The sequence below is a fragment of the Ranitomeya imitator genome, chromosome 2, assembly GCF_032444005.1.
Source record: "Ranitomeya imitator isolate aRanImi1 chromosome 2, aRanImi1.pri, whole genome shotgun sequence".
NCBI lineage: Eukaryota > Metazoa > Chordata > Amphibia > Anura > Dendrobatidae > Ranitomeya > Ranitomeya imitator.
In genome coordinates this window covers 293,674,085-293,692,657 of record NC_091283.1, presented here as the reverse complement: position 1 = coordinate 293,692,657, position 18,573 = coordinate 293,674,085, and the positions used below count along the sequence as shown (strand labels likewise).

The 18,573-nt window shown below is 48.9% G+C and overlaps 1 protein-coding gene across 1 annotated transcript in view; it reads right to left on the bottom strand.

The window, feature by feature from the left end:
• Positions 1-18,087, bottom strand: part of LOC138666436 (zinc finger protein 845-like) — an 87,642-nt gene extending 69,555 nt beyond the window's left edge. The window contains 5 exon segments of the mRNA XM_069754658.1: positions 15,655-15,752; positions 15,836-15,959; positions 16,034-16,213; positions 16,343-16,492; positions 18,036-18,087. Coding sequence (XP_069610759.1) covers positions 15,655-15,752; positions 15,836-15,959; positions 16,034-16,213; positions 16,343-16,420 — 480 coding nt within the window. The 5' untranslated portion in view covers positions 16,421-16,492; positions 18,036-18,087.
• Between the last annotated feature and the right edge of the window lie 486 nt (positions 18,088-18,573).

Sequence of the window (18,573 nt, the reverse complement as noted above, 5' to 3'; positions counted from 1 at the left end):
CCATTTTTTTATTCTCGCCACGACAGCACCCACTGAGAGACTGTCAGAGAACCATCATCTGGAAGGGACCTTCATATTGAGGACAGATCTCCCGAAAACCAAGTCAGAAGATGATGGCAAATCGAGACTATAGTGGTTGTAAAAGGTAGATGTTGAAGACCATGTTGCAGCATTACATATCAGATCCATCTAGACGTCCACCTTCTCAGCCCAGGAGGATGCCCTAGCCCATGCCGAATGTGCCCTTATTCCATCCGGAGGACCTTCACCCTTTGCTGAGTAGGCCAGACAGATTGAATCTCTGATCCAAAGTGAAAGTGCTCCTTGTGACTCTAAACCCCTTCCTGTGGCCCTGAGAAGACACAACCAAAGCTCTACTCTGCCTCCAGGGATGAGTTCTGTATATATAAAACTCAGGACATCTCTCCTCATCTAAGGTGTGGAATCTCTCCTCCTCAGAAGTAAAAGGGTTATCAAAAATGGAGGGAAGGAAAATCTCCTGACTTCTTTGAAACCTGGCAGCTCCCTCAGGGAGGTAGGAAGGTTCTGGCTTCAGCACTATCCATATGTCAAAAAGAAAGGGTAGCGGGCACCACACAGAGTATTTAGGGATCAACCAAGTATATATATATATATATATATATATATATATATATATATATATATATAGTACAGACCAAAAGTTTGGACACACCTTCTCATTTATAGATTTTTCTGTCTTTTCATGACTATGAAAATTGTGCATTCACACTGAAGGCATCAAAACTATGAATTAACACATGTGGAATTATATACTTAACAAAAATGTGTGAAGCAACTGAATTTATGTCTTATATTCTAGGTTCTTCAAAGTAGCCACCTTTTGCTTTGATGACTGCTTTGCACACTCTTGGCATTCTCTTGATGAGCTTCAAGTTCCACGCCATCAAGTGGAGACCCCTCACCCTAGGATGACGGAATGGACCCCAAGAGAGCAGGCCCGGATCTGAGGTGAGGATCCAGGTGTCGGATATGGACATGGCTCTGAGCCATGAAAACAAAAGTCTTTTGGGACAGAAAGGAGCGATGAGAATTACCCTTGCTCTATCGTCCCTGATCTTCCTGATGGAAGCACCATCATTGGGGGAAACGCATAGGCCAGACTGAACCACCAAGGGAACTGGAGGGAGTCGACTGTTGTGATAGGTAATTCAGTATCACAATGGACATAGCGGTCAGAGCACATACAGTGATCTGACAATAACCCAAAAAATAGAACGAGCTCTGAGACGTGGGAACTCTGCAGACCGCAATCCCTAATCCTTTCCAAGCAACACTAGAGGCAGCCGTGGATTGCGCCTAACTCTGCCTATGCAACTCGGCACAGCCTGAGAAACTAACTAGCCTGAAGATAGAAAATAAGCCTACCTTGCCTCAGAGAAATACCCCAAAGGAAAAGGCAGCCCCCCACATATAATGACTGTGAGTTAAGATGAAAAGACAAACGTAGGGATGAAATAGATTCAGCAAAGTGGGGCCCGACTTTCTTAACAGAGCGAGGATAGGAAAGATAACTTTGCGGTCTACACAAAACCCTAAAGAAAACCACGCAAAGGGGGCAAAAAGACCCTCCGTACCGAACTAACGGCACGGAGGTACACCCTTTGCGTCCCAGAGCTTCCAGCAAAACAATTAGACAAGCTGGACAGAAAAAATAGCAAACAAATAGCAAGAAGAACTTAGCTATGCAGAGCAGCAGGCCACAGGAATGATCCAGGGAAAAACAAGTCCAACACTGGAACATTGACAGGAAGCATGGATCAAAGCATTAGGTGGAGTTAAGTAGAGAAGCACCTAACGACCTCACCAGATCACCTGAGGGAGGAAACTCAGAAGCCGCAGTACCACTTTCCTCCACAAACGGAAGCTCCCAGAGAGAATCAGCCGAAGTACCACTTGTGACCACAGGAGGGAGCTCTGCCACAGAATTCACAACAGTCGACCATCTCTGGCTGATCTGCCCTGTTCAGGGAGGCAAACCTTTGGACCTGTCTGTTGCCCCTGGTAGCAAACAAGTCTATTTCCGGAAGCCTCCACAAGTCCACTAACTTCCTGAATACTTGGTGACTAAGAAACCATTCTCTCTGATATAATGTATAGTGACTGAGGAAGTCTGCTTTGAGATTTTCCACTTCCCTGATGTGAACGGCTTAGAGGGACAAGAGATGGGTTTCAGCGAGTTCGAGAATCTCACCGCAGTAGACATCAGCACTTTTGATCGAGTTCTGCCTTGCCAATTGTCACGATATGGTATGAAATATCATATAAGTTTAGTTGCTCTTCAGCTCATGAGGTGGGCTAAACCCCCCCTTCACTAGCTGACTCTACTTGTTTCTCTCTGGGCTACAGACTGTATGCTAGAAGGGGGTTTTATTGCCCTGGGGTCGTAAATTCCAGGCTCAGAGGAAAGTCCCTCACCCCTCCCACCTTCACCAGTTAGAACTGGAAAAATGGCTCCAAAATTCATGAAAGATTCTTTGTTTGGTTTTTGTACGATATTATGCACCATGTTTACGTTAAGAACACGAAAATATATATTCGTATTCCCACTCGGTGTATGTACCCATCCCTTGAAACTCGGGCTTCTAACTACATCTGGTAAAGAAGTAGGGTTTTCTCTGTAAATATGTATCCCAGATAGGACATATTTGATCTCATTAGAATGCTCACGTTAATCCGAGATGAATGAGGAGTATGTTAGGACTCTGACATGTTTTGTAGTGAAGTTATAGAAATTGGAGAGAATAGTTTAAAGTATAAGCAGAATGTAGAGAGAGGAGGGTCTGGATAAGCCAGCCCTTCTGTGATGTCAAAGCCTTAATGTATTAAGTTGTGGCACACATCCCCAGCTCACCCTTCTGCTGGATTTCTTCTTCTGGACTTCTTGTCCTATTGTCCTGGAAGAGCTGAGTACATCCCATGGACTGGGATGTATGGAAACTGCACTAGCCTGGGGTGTCCGCCATGCTTTTAACATGTGAGTGTTATCTTTTCTCATTTATTCCCTTTATGTTATAATTACCCATGTACATATTTGCAATTGTCTCATTTGTAACATCTTTATAAAATATTTTTGATAAAGCACTGCCTAATTTGTTAATGGGATATACTATTATATGTTAGTTCAGTTCTCCATGCTCTAAAAGCCGTACCCTGTCCCTTGAAGAGAATTACGCTACTGTGTTGGGTTAGCTTCGGACCCGTTTAATCGAAGCTGGTGGCAGCGAGAAGTGTGCAGACTTTTGGGTTATGTTGTAGCGGCTGCGGCGTTAATAATTATTGTTCCTGCCTGAGTGGGAGTAGTTATCGCGTCGCTGCAGCGTGCCCAATAGCCAGTACATAGCAGGCAGCCTTTCTGGCGACTAATTACCCAGGGTGCAGTACCTAATCTGACCTGAGAGTAAGGGGGCGCCAGAGAGCTGCAAGTGTTAAGTGGAACTGTAAGCGGGATATACATAAATCCCTGCAGTTCGTGGTATATAGAAAAACAGTGGGATACCTAGAATAAGCCCCTGCTGTAAACTAAGAGGTCAATAGCCTTGTGTGTGGTTTTTCATCACATCGTGGAGTGGAGGGATAACTAAGATAAGCCCCCCTACACATGTGATAGCCGTCTGTTGGCCTAAAGTCACCTCAATCCGTGACGTAGGGGTGACGGTCACGGTGGGAATCCTGACCAATTGGTGACAGCGGTCAGGGGAATCGTGACAATTGGTGGCAAGGCGGTGGGATATCTTAGAGCATTAGTGATTTGGTTTGAGTAATCATTCCTCTCACTAAAAACTTGCAGAAAGTTCTTGCGAGGACTCTGCGCAAATAAGTTTGGAGAACGAACTCAGTGCTTTTTAGTTGTGAGACAATTGCGTACTGGTAATTATCCCTTCCCTTTCTCTTCGTTTTTCTATCCTATCTTTTATTTGGCAACCATGGCTGCGAAAGGGGAAGCCTGGTACAACCAGCAGAAGAAGGACATTCTTGCTGGGATATGCATGTACCATGGCCTGAACCCCCAGGACAAGTCCAAGGCTCAAATGGTCGCTGACCTGGTGCAATTCGAAGCAGACCAAGCCAGGTCACAGAGCCCAGAGGCCGCAGAAGCCAGCACCAGCGAACATGGTGCTGCAGCAGAGGTCCAACCACTGAATGCCGGCCCTGTTAGCAATCCGGGCGAATTGGACCCCCACCTGCAGGCGGCCTTGAAAGAATTCCCCATTGACGACCATGAGGGACGTCGGCAGCTGATTCAGCAATACCGGCAGGAGGCCCAGGCCCAGCAAGCCGAGAGAGAGGCCCGAGCTGAGCGAGAGGCCCGAGCTGAGCGAGAGGCCCAGGCCCAACGAGCCGAGCGGCAAGCGGAGCGGGAGTACCAGCTGCAGTTAGCCTAACTGCAAATGCAGGGGTTGTCCCAGACCAACCGTGAGCCCAGCAGCGCTCAGACACTGAAGCCCCGGCCCGATCACTTCCCTGTTATGGAGAAGGATGGAGACTTGGACACTTTTCTGCGGGCCTTTGAGAAAGCCTGCCGACAGTACCGGCTGCCTACAGATGAATGGGCACGATACCTGACACCAGGGCTGAGAGGTAAAGCTCTGGAGGCGTTTGCTGCCCTCCCTCAAGAACAAGATGGTGACTATGAGGCCATCAAGCAGGCTCTGATAGCCAAGTACCAGCTTACACCCGAGGTGTACCGTAGAAAGTTCCGGACCCTCCAACGTGGCCCACACGACAGTTACAGTGATGTGGTGCATGGACTGGGGACCCACTTTGACCAGTGGACCCAAGGACTGTCAGTGACCACCTTTGCACAGCTGCGAGACCTGATGATCAAAGACCAGTTCTTTCATCTTTGCCCAGCTGAGGTGTGACAGTTCGTGATGGACAGAGAACCCAAAGACGTGACGAAAGCAGCGCAGATTGCCGATGCCTATGAGGCCAACCGTAGATCGGAAGTGCGGAAGCCAGTCACCACCAGCTGGAGAGGGGGTAAGCCTGCAACCAACGCCAGTACCCCTGCCAGCCAACACACCAGAGGTCCTGGCCCCGTGGCCAACAGCACCAGACCTACCACCGAACCTCGCAAGTGTTTCACCTGCCATCAGACTGGTCATATCAGTCTCTCCTGTCCAACCAAGCAGAAGAACACCCCAGCCAAGGCCCCAGGGCCTAATGCAGCAGTTCTTTTGGTGGGTGGTGTGGTTGGGAGGGTGTGTGACAACGTACAGCACGTCACTGTGGGAGGCCATGTTGCTACAGGCCTCAAGGACACCGGGGCTGAACGAACCCTCATCCGACCCGAACTGGCGGCCCCTGAAGAAATCATTCCGGGGAAAACCCTAATTGTCACTGGGATTGGGGGCATCAGCTGTCCCTTACCGATAGCCCGGGTTTATATTGATTGGGGTGCCGGGAGCGGGGTGAAGGAAGTGGGGCTGTCTGATAATTTGCCCACTGATGTTTTGTTGGGGACTGATTTGGGGAGGTTGGTTGCCCACTACGTCACTGATACCCCTCCCCAATCTACTAATAAGGGTAAAGTTAACCCTGATGATGATGATGATGGGAAATCGCATGTGTTACCTGACCATGCTTTATCTTGTAATGATGCATCTATTAACCTTTTTTTTCCTAGGATTGATGGTGAAAATGTTGTACCTGTGCCAGCTGAACCTGATAATGATTTTTCTGTGAAGGTTAATGTGTCCTTAGGTACAGGCGTGCCCAGCCACGTCGCTCTGCGGAGTGAGACGGCTGAGGAACCCCTAACAGGGGCAAGTGTCGGTGCTACAGGAAATGGGGAGATGCATGGGAACCGTGAGGAAGGTGATGCCATAAAAGTGACCAGTGCCACCGAGGAAGGTAACTGGCCCATAAGTAGCACTGCCCCTGAAGTGTTGGGGGTGGATGGGGAGATAGAGCCCATAGCAGTGCCGGCTGATGGGACTGTAGAAACCCCCGGGGAGACAGCCTACGTAGCTGCTGTCACCCACAGTCAGAGTGCCCGGAACGCAGATAACTGTCAGCCTTCCGGACCCTCCTCAGTCATCACTGTGACTGAACCAGAGGTGGACCCAAAGCAGGTCCAAGAGGGTTCCCGTGGGGAAGGGACCCTGACGTCGCTTCTGGCTTCCCCTAGCCAGGAGTTTCAGGCCGCTCTGCACACAGATGCGAGCCTAGAGAGTTTGAGACAACTTGCCGGGACGCTCTTCTCCGAGACTGATAAGGAGAAGGTGTTCTGGGAACGAGGAAGGTTGTACCGGGAGACAGTACCCGGAGAATCACAAAAGGAGTGGTTGAGGGAAAGACAGCTGGTCGTCCCGCAGCAATTCCGGGGTGAGTTGTTGCGGATTGCCCATGAGATCCCGCTAGCTGGACACTTGGGGATCAGCAAAACTAAAGCCCGGCTGTCTCAACACTTCTATTGGCCTAAGATGGGGACAGATGTGTCAAACTACTGCCGCTCCTGTATCACTTGTCAAAGAGTGGGGAAGGCGGGGCCTGCTCTTAAGGCTCCCCTGATCCCTTTGCCAGTGATAGAAGAGCCTTTCCAGAGGATCGCGGTGGACATTGTGGGCCCGCTGGCCGTCCCCAGCAGCTCTGGAAAGCAATACATCCTTACTGTGGTAGACTACGCTACCCGGTACCCAGAGGCAGTAGCTCTGTCGTCAACTAGGGCAGATAAGGTGGCGGATGCCCTGTTGGCTATCTTTTCACGTGTAGGATTTCCCAGGGAAATGCTTACTGATCAAGGGACCCAATTTATGTCTCGCCTAATGGAGGCTCTCTGTAAGAGAATGCAGGTGAAGCACCTGGTATCGAGTGCGTATCACCCACAGACCAATGGCTTGTGTGAACGCTTCAATGGTACCTTCAAACAGATGCTACGCATGCTGGTTGAGACTCAAGGGTGCGACTGGGAGCGGTACCTCCCACACCTGTTGTTCGCTTACCGAGAGGTTCCGCAGGCCTCGACGGGGTTCTCCCCCTTCGAGCTCCTGTATGGCAGGCGAGTCCGGGGACCCTTTGGGTTGGTAAGAGAATCCTGGGAAGAGGAGCCGAACCCTTCTGCAGTGTCCCTAGTGGAGTATGTCATGCGCTTCCGTGACAAGATGCAGACCTTGACGCAGTTGGTGCATGACAACATGACGCAGGCTCAGGCTGATCAGAAGCACTGGTACGACCAGAACGCCCGGGAGCGGACCTACCACGTGGGTCAAAAGGTGTGGGTGCTGGTCCCCGTACCAACGGATAAGCTTCAGGCAGCCTGGGAGGGCCCGTACGTCGTCCACCAACAGCTCAACCCGGTCACGTACGTGGTCACGCTTGACCACGCTCGAGGTAGGCGAAAGGCCTTTCACGTCAACATGATGAAGGCTCATCACGAACGTGAACCTTTCGTCCTACCGGTCTGCAGCTTGCCCGAAGACGGTGAGGAAGACACCCTCCTGGACATGCTGGCCCAAGCCAAGGCCAATGGGTCCATCGAGGACGTGGAGGTAAGCGCCTCGTTAACTGAACCCCAGCGGGTGCAGTTGCAAACCACACTGGAACTCTTCCGGGTCGTGTTCTCCAACCGACCTGGGAGGACTGAGTTAGCAGTCCACGAGGTGGACACCGGGAATCACGCCCCACTACGGCGAACACCCTATCGAATCTCTGACCAGGTGCAGCAGATTATGCGCCAAGAGATCGATGAGATGTTACAGCTGGGGGTGATTCGACGGTCAAAGAGCACGTGGGCATCACCTGTAGTTCTCGTGCCAAAGAAGGACCGGACCACCCGGTTCTGCGTGGACTACAGGGGGCTCAACGCCATCACAGCCTCGGATGCGCACCCAATGCCGCGCATCGAGGAGCTGCTTGAGAAGTTAGCTGGTGCAAATTACCTAACAATAATGGATCTGAGTCGAGGATACTGGCAGATTCCCCTGAGCCCTGAGGCACAGGAGAAGTCCGCCTTTATCACACCCTTTGGACTGTACGAGTCCACGGTCATGCCCTTCGGCATGAAGAATGCCCCTGCCACTTTCCAGCGGATGGTCAACCTCCTGCTTCAGGGACTGGAGAAGAACGCCGTGGCGTACTTGGATGACATTGCCATCTTCAGTCCCTCCTGGAAGGAACACCTGCAGCATCTCGAGGAGGTGCTCAGATGAATTCACCAAGCAGGACTGACTATCAAGCCCGGAAAGTGCCAGATGGGCATGAGGGAGGTTCACTACCTGGGGCACCGGGTAGGCGGGAACACCCTGAAGCCAGAGCCGGACAAAGTGGGAGTGATCGTGAACTGGCCCACTCCTGTGACCAAGAAACAGGTGATGTCCTTCTTGGGCACTGCAGGGTACTATAGGCGCTTCGTACAGCACTATAGTAGCCTGGCAAAACCTTTGACGGACCTCACCAGGAAGAAGCTACCCCACATCGTCAACTGGACAGATGGCTGTGAGGGGGCTTTCAAGGCGTTGAAAACCGCACTGTGCAACGCCCCGGTGTTGAAAGCAGTCGACAGCAGTCGACCGTACTTGGTGCAGACCGACGCCAGCGAGTTTGGCCTTGGTGCTGTGCTCAGCCAGGTTGACTCGGAGGACCAAGAACACCCCGTGTTATACCTGAGCCGGAAGCTTTTGCCGAGGGAAGTGGCCTACTCCACCATCGAGAAGGAGTGCCTGGCCATAGTCTGGGCCCTGCAGCGCTTGCAGCCCTACTTGTACGGTCGCCCCTTCACTGTGGTGACCGACCACAACCCTCTGCGCTGGCTAAACGCCATTTGTGGAACCAACGGCAGGTTGCTACGCTGGAGCCTTGCCCTTCAGCAGTTTGACTTCACCATTGAACATAAAACGGGCAAAGAGCATGGGAATGCAGATGGACTCTCCCGCCAGGGTGAACCTACTGAGGTGCCCATGGAGGCATACCGTGGGGTACTGCCTCCCTAGCACACATCAAAAGGGGGAGGTGTCACGATATGGTATGAAATATCATATAAGTTTAGTTGCTCTTCAGCTCATGAGGTGGGCTAAACCCCCCCTTCACTAGCTGACTCTACTTGTTTCTCTCTGGGCTACAGACTGTATGCTAGAAGGGGGTTTTATTGCCCTGGGGTCGTAAATTCCAGGCTCAGAGGAAAGTCCCTCACCCCTCCCACCTTCACCAGTTAGAACTGGAAAAATGGCTCCAAAATTCATGAAAGATTCTTTGTTTGGTTTTTGTACGATATTATGCACCATGTTTACGTTAAGAACACGAAAATATATATTCGTATTCCCACTCGGTGTATGTGCCCATCCCTTGAAACTCGGGCTTCTAACTACATCTGGTAAAGAAGTAGGGTTTTCTCTGTAAATATGTATCCCAGATAGGACATATTTGATCTCATTAGAATGCTCACGTTAATCCGAGATGAATGAGGAGTATGTTAGGACTCTGACATGTTTTGTAGTGAAGTTATAGAAATTGGAGAGAATAGTTTAAAGTTTAAGCAGAATGTAGAGAGAGGAGGGTCTGGATAAGCCAGCCCTTCTGTGATGTCAAAGCCTTAAGGTATTAAGTTGTGGCACACATCCCCAGCTCACCCTTCTGCTGGATTTCTTCTTCTGGACTTCTTGTCCTATTGTCCTGGAAGAGCTGAGTACATCCCATGGACTGGGATGTATGGAAACTGCACTAGCCTGGGATGTCCGCCATGCTTTTAACATGTGAGTGTTATCTTTTCTCATTTATTCCCTTTATGTTATAATTACCCATGTACATATTTGCAATTGTCTCATTTGTAACATCTTTATAAAATATTTTTGATAAAGCACTGCCTAATTTGTTAATGGGATATACTATTATATGTTAGTTCAGTTCTCCATGCTCTAAAAGCCGTACCCTGTCCCTTGAAGAGAATTACGCTACTGTGTTGGGTTAGCTTCGGACCCGTTTAATCGAAGCTGGTGGCAGCGAGAAGTGTGCAGACTTTTGGGTTATGTTGTAGCGGCTGCGGCGTTAATAATTATTGTTCCTGCCTGAGTGGGAGTAGTTATCGCGTCGCTGCAGCGTGCCCAATAGCCAGTACATAGCAGGCAGCCTTTCTGGTGACTAATTACCCAGGGTGCAGTACCTAATCTGACCTGAGAGTAAGGGGGCGCCAGAGAGCTGCAAGTGTTAAGTGGAACTGTAAGCGGGATATACATAAATCCCTGCAGTTCGTGGTATATAGAAAAGCAGTGGGATACCTAGAATAAGCCCCTGCTGTAAACTAAGAGGTCAATAGCCTTGTGTGTGGTTTTTCATCACATCGTGGAGTGGAGAGATAACTAAGATAAGCCCCCCTGCACATGTGATAGCCGTCTGTTGGGCTAAAGTCACCTCAATCCGTGACGTAGGGGTGACGGTCACGGTGGGAATCCTGACCAATTGGTGACAGCGGTCAGGGGAATCGTGACACCAATTTACGTATGCAATTTACATATGAAACTAACATGGTATTGTCTGACAAAACTCTCACATGAGACCCCCACAGCTGTGGGAGAAAGTGATGTAAAGCATGGATGACTGTCTTTAATTCCATTAGATTGGAGGAGTCATCAGCCTCCTCTATGGACCTCTGCCCCTGGACCAGGTTATAGTACCATATGAGCTCCCCATCCATCAGGACTAGCATCTGTAGTAACTATCCAGGACGGTTTCACTACCCATGGAATCCCCTTCCCTCCTGGTCTCCAGGGACCTCCACCATGACATGCTAGATAATAGACATAAAACTTCCAACTCAAGAGCCTCCTGTTGTGCCGGGGATCTAAGAGAGGTCATGACAAAGGAATCTGGGGGGGAAGTGACAAAACTCTAGTTTCAACCCCGATGTTACTAAGCCCAGGGCCCAGGAAGTAGAAGTGATCTCCTGCCATCTGTGGCAAAAGAATTTTAACCTGCCGCCCACAGGAGGGTCAGGGTCAATGGAATATATTACTCTTCCTGGGAGAGGATCCGCTAAAATGGGCACCTTTTTGTTTGGTCTCCTTTGTCGCCCAGCAATCTCAGTTTTCATAAGGCCACCTTCTACTGAATGGCTGCTTTCTGAAGGCCCTCCTGTAGCATGGAACAGACTGGTTAGGGAACTCCTTCTTTCTCTCTCCCGCCTTGGTGAGCATCTCATCGAGCACGCTGCCAAACAGGAACTCACCTGGCATGGAATTGCGCACAATTTAGACTTTGATTGCACATCCCCCTTCTAGCACTTCAGCCATGGGGCACGACGAGCAGAATTAACAAGACCAGCTGACCTTGCCGCCAGGTATAGGGAAGCCACAGAAGCATCGGCTAGATATTCTGTAGCTCCCCTGATCAATGTAATAGAGGACAACAGCCTCTCTCTAGACAATGCTTTCTTGATCTGTTCCTCCAGCTGGTCCACCCAAACAAGTAGAAAAATTCACAGCAAATACGATTTGTTGGGAAAATGATCAATAAAGCAGATTCACAGAAAAAAATCTCAATTATTAAAAAAATATGATAAGAAAGAACAGGGGCCCCTATTTCATAAAGATAACCACTATGCACGCTATCCAGAGGGGATCCTGTTGTGAATTCCGCTCTTGGGCTCCCTCCGGTGGTTGTAAGTGGCACTTTTGTGAGTTCTGCTCTTGGGCTCCGTCTTGTGGTTTCTAGTGGTATGGCTGCTCCTTGGAGTTAGCTGTCATCAGCTGCCTCCACTTATGGTCTCTTCTGCTCGGCTATTTAGGTCTGGCTCTCTCTTCAGCCAGTGCCACTTGTAAATGGTTCCTGGTTGGATTCACATCTCTTTGGAGTTCCCTGTTATCCTGACCAGTTCAGCTAAGCTAAGTTTTTGCTTACTCTTTTCTGTTCATAGATTGTGGACTTATCCATTCTGTGCTTTCTATGTTTATCCAGCTTATCAGTGTGATTTAATTCTGTCTTGCTGGAAGCTCTGGGAGGCAGATTTGCCCTCCACACCTTTAGTCAGGTGTGGAGATTTTTTGTAAACTCTGCGTGGATTTTTGTAGTGTTTTATACTGACCGCACAGTATTCCATCCTGTCCTATCTATTTAGCTAGACTGGCCTCCTGTGCTCATCCTGGTTTCATTCTGTGTATGTCTTTTCCCTCTCCACTCACAGTCATTATTTGTGGGGGGCTAATCTATCCTTTGGGGATTTTCTCTGAGGCAAGATAGTTTTCCAGCTTCTTTCTTTAGGGGTAGTTAGCTCTTAGGCTGTGACGAGATGCCTAGGGAGAGTTAGGAGCATTCCACGGCTACTTCTAGTGTTGTGTTGAGCTTAGGGACAGCGGTCAGTACAGTTACCACTTCCTTCAGAGCTCGTTCCATGTTGCTCCTAGACCACCGTATCATAACAGGATCCACCCTGTGTGTCTGTGTCGTTATGCCATAGGATATTTGACATCACCAAGCTAAGTAGCAGACTTTAACAAAATGTGTATTTACTCCTTACTTCGTGGCTGAAGTGCCGATGCTGTGTCTGTGGGGACTAGGTGGAGCGCTGAGGAGGTAAAAGCAGCCGCTCCTCCGTAGGTCCGAGATGAAGGATCCGGACGGCGGCGTGAAGCGGCAGGCCCGAGGGGAGCGTCCTCCCTATTGGCGCCTAGCCACCACGCGCGCCGGAAAAGTAAATAAGCGGCGTCCTGGCCAAAGAAGGTCCGGTGACCTTCGAAACGCGTAGGCAATAGAGACCCTGCTCAGCATCCGTCTTCTGCTCATTTTTTCGCAGCTCCGGGTGACGTCACCCAGACCACGCCCCCCTATTCCTCGCTGCAGTGTAGCGGCGCCCTTGGCCAGGACGCCGCTTGTTTACTTTTCCGGCGTGCGTGGTGACTAGGCGCCAATAGGGAGGACGCTCCCCTCGGGCCTGCCGCTTCACGCCGCCGTCCGGATCCTTCATCTCGGACCTACGGAGGAGCGGCTGCTTTTACCTCCTCAGCGCTCCACCAAGTCCCCACAGACACAGCATCAGCACTTCAGCCACTAAGTAAGTGCTCACTTCATTCTTTCTGTGGGAACCTTTTTCCATCACTTGGGAGAAAGGTAGCGCGGTGACCTAATTTTTACTTTATTTCTTTTTATATATATGACAGGCTTGGCACAGTAGCCGTCTAGGCACCAGCAGCTTCCCCCACTTCCACGCTTACTATCGCTTGGAACGCCGGTGTATTTATTATATTAATCTTGTATTTACTCCTGATGAACCTCGGTGTAGAGGGTTATTCTATATACACATGTCCTTTTGCAATATATTGGGCTCATAAGCTTTGGTTGTTTTTTTTTGCACAAAGTATCATTACGGGGAGAACATGTCCCAAGTGGTTATCTTTAGGAAATAGGGGCCCCTGTTATTTCTTATCCTCATTGTTTTTATCATTATAGAAGACATCTTGACATTCATTAGTGGGATTAGATTTATGAAAATTGTCAGATAATCATTATTAAATTTAATAGATAGTCAATAATGCGCTTTTCCAGCAACTGTAAGCCCATCAATATTTTTTTGCTATATTATTTTTTGCACATTAGCACCTTAAGATCTCTCTATCAGGGTCAGCATTGGGACAGCCGTCGAGGAGTGGCGGCGCCACATGTCGCAAAGACATCTAGGACGCCAACCCCCGCAGTGAGGCAGGATCAGAATAGGGGCAATTCAGTACATTTTTTGGCCTCCAAAAGTCATATCCTCAGGCCCATAGCCTTATATGCAGAATTATGGAATTTAACTGTCTTTCTACCTCTTCCCTATAGGGATCGTTAGAATAGAAGGGACAGCCGACGGTGAGCGGAGGTGCCATTGCACAGGAAATAGGGTGCCAACCTCCGCTGCCAGGTAGGGTGCAGTATAGTAATAGGCCCATAGGGTTAGGCACCCCCCTAGTGCTTTTCTTTAATAGACGTTTTTTCTTTGGTGATGGTTTTGTGTGCACCAGTTTTTAAACATAAATAAGAATAAAAGGTATTTTTTAATAATTGGGATTTTTTTCTGTGAATCCACTCAAACAAGTATTGACCTTGCTGTACATGTGCTGGATATAGCCGGTCTAAAGGCTCTGTTGAAGGACTCCCATGATCTTTAAGTAATGTATCTGCTTTGCGATCTAGAGGGTCAGATAGGACCCCAGAATCTTCTACAGACAGGACAGAATGCCTAGAAGTCGAGGCCACTGCACAGTCCACCTTGGGAATCTTGAACCAAGCTGTCAGGTTATCATCCTCAAAGGGACAAAGGGATACCTCCTCTTGGAAAATGAAGAGAGGAACCCTCGCGCTGCCCCTGCTTGCTCCATTCCTTCCAGACCAAATCCTTCTCCAATAACGGGGAAAGCACGTCTCTTTTTCTATGAAAGAACTGCAAACATAATTTCCTGCGTAGATCTAGCCTCTGTCGCCTCTGAAAGCCCCATGGTATTTCTAACTGATTTCACCAGATTATCCATACTCTCTATGAGAAAACAAGATAGCCCTTCTTCACGAGATGATGATGAATCAGAAGCACCAGAGGATCCTGCCTGGACGGTACCGGAAGCAGACCTGGAGACAGGGGTAACACTCCTTGCTTTGGACTTATGTTTCTTAGGCCTGTTTGAACATCCTAAGGACTGAAGTTCCTCTCATCATTAATCGTATATCAGCGGAACTAACCAAGGACTCCTCCTCTAAAGTCTGGCTGATACAACTCTGACAAAGTCTTTTAAGATAGAGGTCAGGAAGGGGTTGAGAGCACGAGGCACATTCTTTGTGCTAGGATTTTTTAGATTTCTTAGCCTGAAGGGGAGGTACACAGAAAGAAGGTGAATCAGCTTAGTAGGCAGAGTCATGTAACACTCACCCAGTGAAGCTGTGATGTGGTACCGGTTCTGGAAGCAGAGGCACAGTGCGAGTTCTAAACAGATCAGCTCTCTTACTCCGTACCCTCTTGTCAGTGGAGTCGCCCTCTCGGGAGTGCCCACTGTTGCTCTTGAGATTGCTGTGTGGCTGCACCTCCACCACCTGTGAGTGCACCTTAGATTCTCCTGGAGAGGACATCTTTGGGACACATCGGCAGCAGGAGGCCACCGGATCTTATACTTTCAGCCCGTCCATCTCCAGAACACGCCTACCCGAATCCTCGGAAGTGAACCCAAGCAATTTCAGTTCAGGAAGCCTGATGGAGGAGCAGGTCGGCCGATGCACGCATCCCGCTCCACAAGATGAGTGCCGGTCTGGTCCTACTGCACCGCGTGAGCCAGGACAGCCTCTTCCGGATCCTGGCCTCACATCATCCACCATCAGACGAGGGGAAGTCACACATGCAGGGCTCTCCTGATGCTGCTTCTGGTGCCGCAGCCCCTGCCGTTCCCCCAACACCGCACAGGCGGCAGGCAAGGGCCCAGGTAACTTTTCCCCTGCTGGTTCCCGCAGGAACAGGAAACCAACATAGGAGGTGAGGGGGACCACCCCTTTTTATCTGTAGGTTTCCTGATCCTGGGGGCGGATCTCCTCGCTCAGTGGGTGCTGTCATGGCAATAATAAAAAAAAAACATATAATACTGGTGGATAAAACAGGACTGAGCACAAGACCTTCAGAGCCATCTACACATCATAGGGGAGATCTCATGACACCTTCTCTCCATCTACCTGAGGATCCTGAGGAACATTGGTATCTTCTTGTTTACAGTCCTGTGGAAGAAGAGGACGGGAACATCTCTCTGGTGTTGTCCTCGTACTGGATAGATCTGGAGGAAACACATACAGGGACTGAATTCATTCTTTACATACAGATAATTATAGGCCGTGTGTATTTAGTCCTGTCTATTACCTGGTGATGTGAGGGACTGGGGAACCTCCATCATGACATCCTTGTACAGATCTTTGTTTCCTTTTAAATACTCCCACTCCTCCATGGAGAAATAGACAGCGACATCCTGACACCTTATAGGAACCTGACACATACAATGATACCGTCATCCCCCAGATCCCTTCATAATGTTACAGTATAATTTCCCAGCAGTGTCACCTCTCCAGTCAGCAGCTCAATCATCTTGTAGGTGAGTTCTAGAATCTTCTGGTCATTGATGTTCTCATGGATCAGGGGGTGAGGTGGAGGCCCCGTGATTGGGCTCAGGGGTCTTCCGCATCCCTCAGACACAGGGTCCTGACAGCGCTCACTAGAGGTCTTCTTCACTACTGTGTATTCCTGGTTATGGAGAAACACATTAATAAATCTCACTACAGACATTTCCAGAGTCCTCACCTCTCCAGTTCTGTCCATCTGTTATTCCCATAGATAAGAATGGTGTAATGTGACGTCATCAGAATCTCTCACCTCTCCAGTAAGCCGGAAGAGGATCTTTAGAGTGAGGTGTAATATCCTCTCCGCCATCTTGTCTCTGTCTATATTCATCTGTGATGGGTAATTCAGGAAAATTTTCTTCTATAGAAGATCTTCACTGAGAGGATCTGATATTGTAGAGTTCTGAATGAGAAGAAGATGAGCCGATGTAACATCATAAAAATCCTGTGCTTCTGTGCGGTAGCCGCACACGTCAAATCCCGCATGCAGATGCATCCGCATACAACGCACGTCCCTGCGTACCCAATGTTAAAGATAGGTACGCAGGACGCATGCAGAGTAGGTGGAGCTTCAAGGAGGAAGAAGGGAGGAAGTACACCGCTATCCACAGCCCTCCTGACCACAAATGTGAAACCAGCCTGAGACATCTCCTCCATGCTCCCAATCACTGGCTATGTTACTCACTGCTTCAGCAACTGATTGGCTGTAGGAATCACAAGTTCGTTAGGACTGAGCAGGAAATACAGAGACTGGCGGGGACCCAAGCAGCAATGGTATTTTTTTTTGTTATTTTACAACATACCGCCTTCTTCCCTGACATCTAGTAATAAAACCTATATATTTAGGCCACAGACAACAAGCAGTTTCTCCCTCGGAGTCGGCAGCTGAATACGTTCCTCATAGACTCATCTTCCATAACGCTAATTCTCGTCTCATTTACCGACACTGGAATCGGCATTAGCAATACTGCAGGAGATATTCATTACACGGGACAGGAGAAATAACTACTTCATGATGAGGACGACATCTTCATCTTCTACTACGGCTCTAGAGACATATTGGTCCAGAGTCGGTCACTGACTCCATCACGACCGGCCGTCTATATGAAGGTTTCCCGTCTTCCCCGGACTGTAATCTTCTATCACGTTAGATCTCAGGTCTGATTCACACACAGAAGTTTGAGGCTTTTAGAAAAGATTTTTTGTAAGAACAAGACAGGAGATATATGAGGCCAACGTCTCCATATACTGGTTTTTTTTCTCTGGATATGATGTTTTTGGGGGCATTTTCCCATAGGCTTCCATATATTACATGAAAAAACATTATACTGTATGGGCCCTGTACTATGAGATTAAGGCCGGAGTCACACATGCGAGAAATACGTTCGTGTCTCGCATGTGAAAACCAAGCTCTGGCGCCGGCACTCCAAAGCGGAGCTTGCAGCCACATAGCAACACATAGAGCCACACACTCCGCTCCGAAGTGCCGGCGCCAGAGCTTGGTTTTCACATGCGAGACACGAACGTATTTCTCGCATGTGTGACTCCGTCCTAATACATGTTTCCTTGGTTCCCGTCTTTCATAGTTGGGTCGTTTATCAGCGGAAAAGGAACAAAACCATTGTGATTCTTATAAGGAGACAACACAAACCCCCTAAATATAACATTTTATAACAACCCCACAATCTGTGACTCTTCAGGGTAAATCGCTCTCTCCCCATTGGATTAGAGCTGATACTATGAAGCTAAAGAGACTAAACAGACTTTCTGTCACCTCCATAAAGGGGCACTTTACTGTGTTTGTCAGAACTGTCCGAGGATTATTAGAGGGGATAGTTTCCCCCTATTAGAAGGGACACCTGTGGATATTGGGGTCTTTACCTGCTACACTTCTGGGGGGATTTACTTGGTAAAGTGACCATTGGACAAATATCACCATCAATTACCCTCAGACTGAAGGAACATCGCTCTTCTATTCGGCTCTATGGATCCAGGACCTGTGATGAGGTCACAGGAGGGGAGGAGTCAAGGGTCACATGATCAGGAGCCTCAGTGTATGCAGGACTCTGCTGTGCTGGTTGTCATGGTGCCGGATGAGGGGAAGTTTATGTGTGGGGTCAGGAGGAGTTTACAGTGTGGATGTAGCAGAGCTGTGTGTGTATGAGGTGTACGGAGCTGAGCCGTGTGTGTACGAGGTGTATGGAGCAGAACATAACATAGTAACATAGTTAGTAAGGCCGAAAAAAGACATTTGTCCATCCAGTTCAGCCTATATTCCATCATAATAAATACCCAGATCTACGTCCTTCTACAGAACCTAATAATTGTATGATACAATATTGTTCTGCTCCAGGAAGACATCCAGGCCTCTCTTGAACCCCTCGACTGAGTTCGCCATCACCACCTCCTCAGGCAAGCAATTCCAGATTCTCACTGCCCTAACAGTAAAGAATCCTCTTCTATGTTGGTGGAAAAACCTTCTCT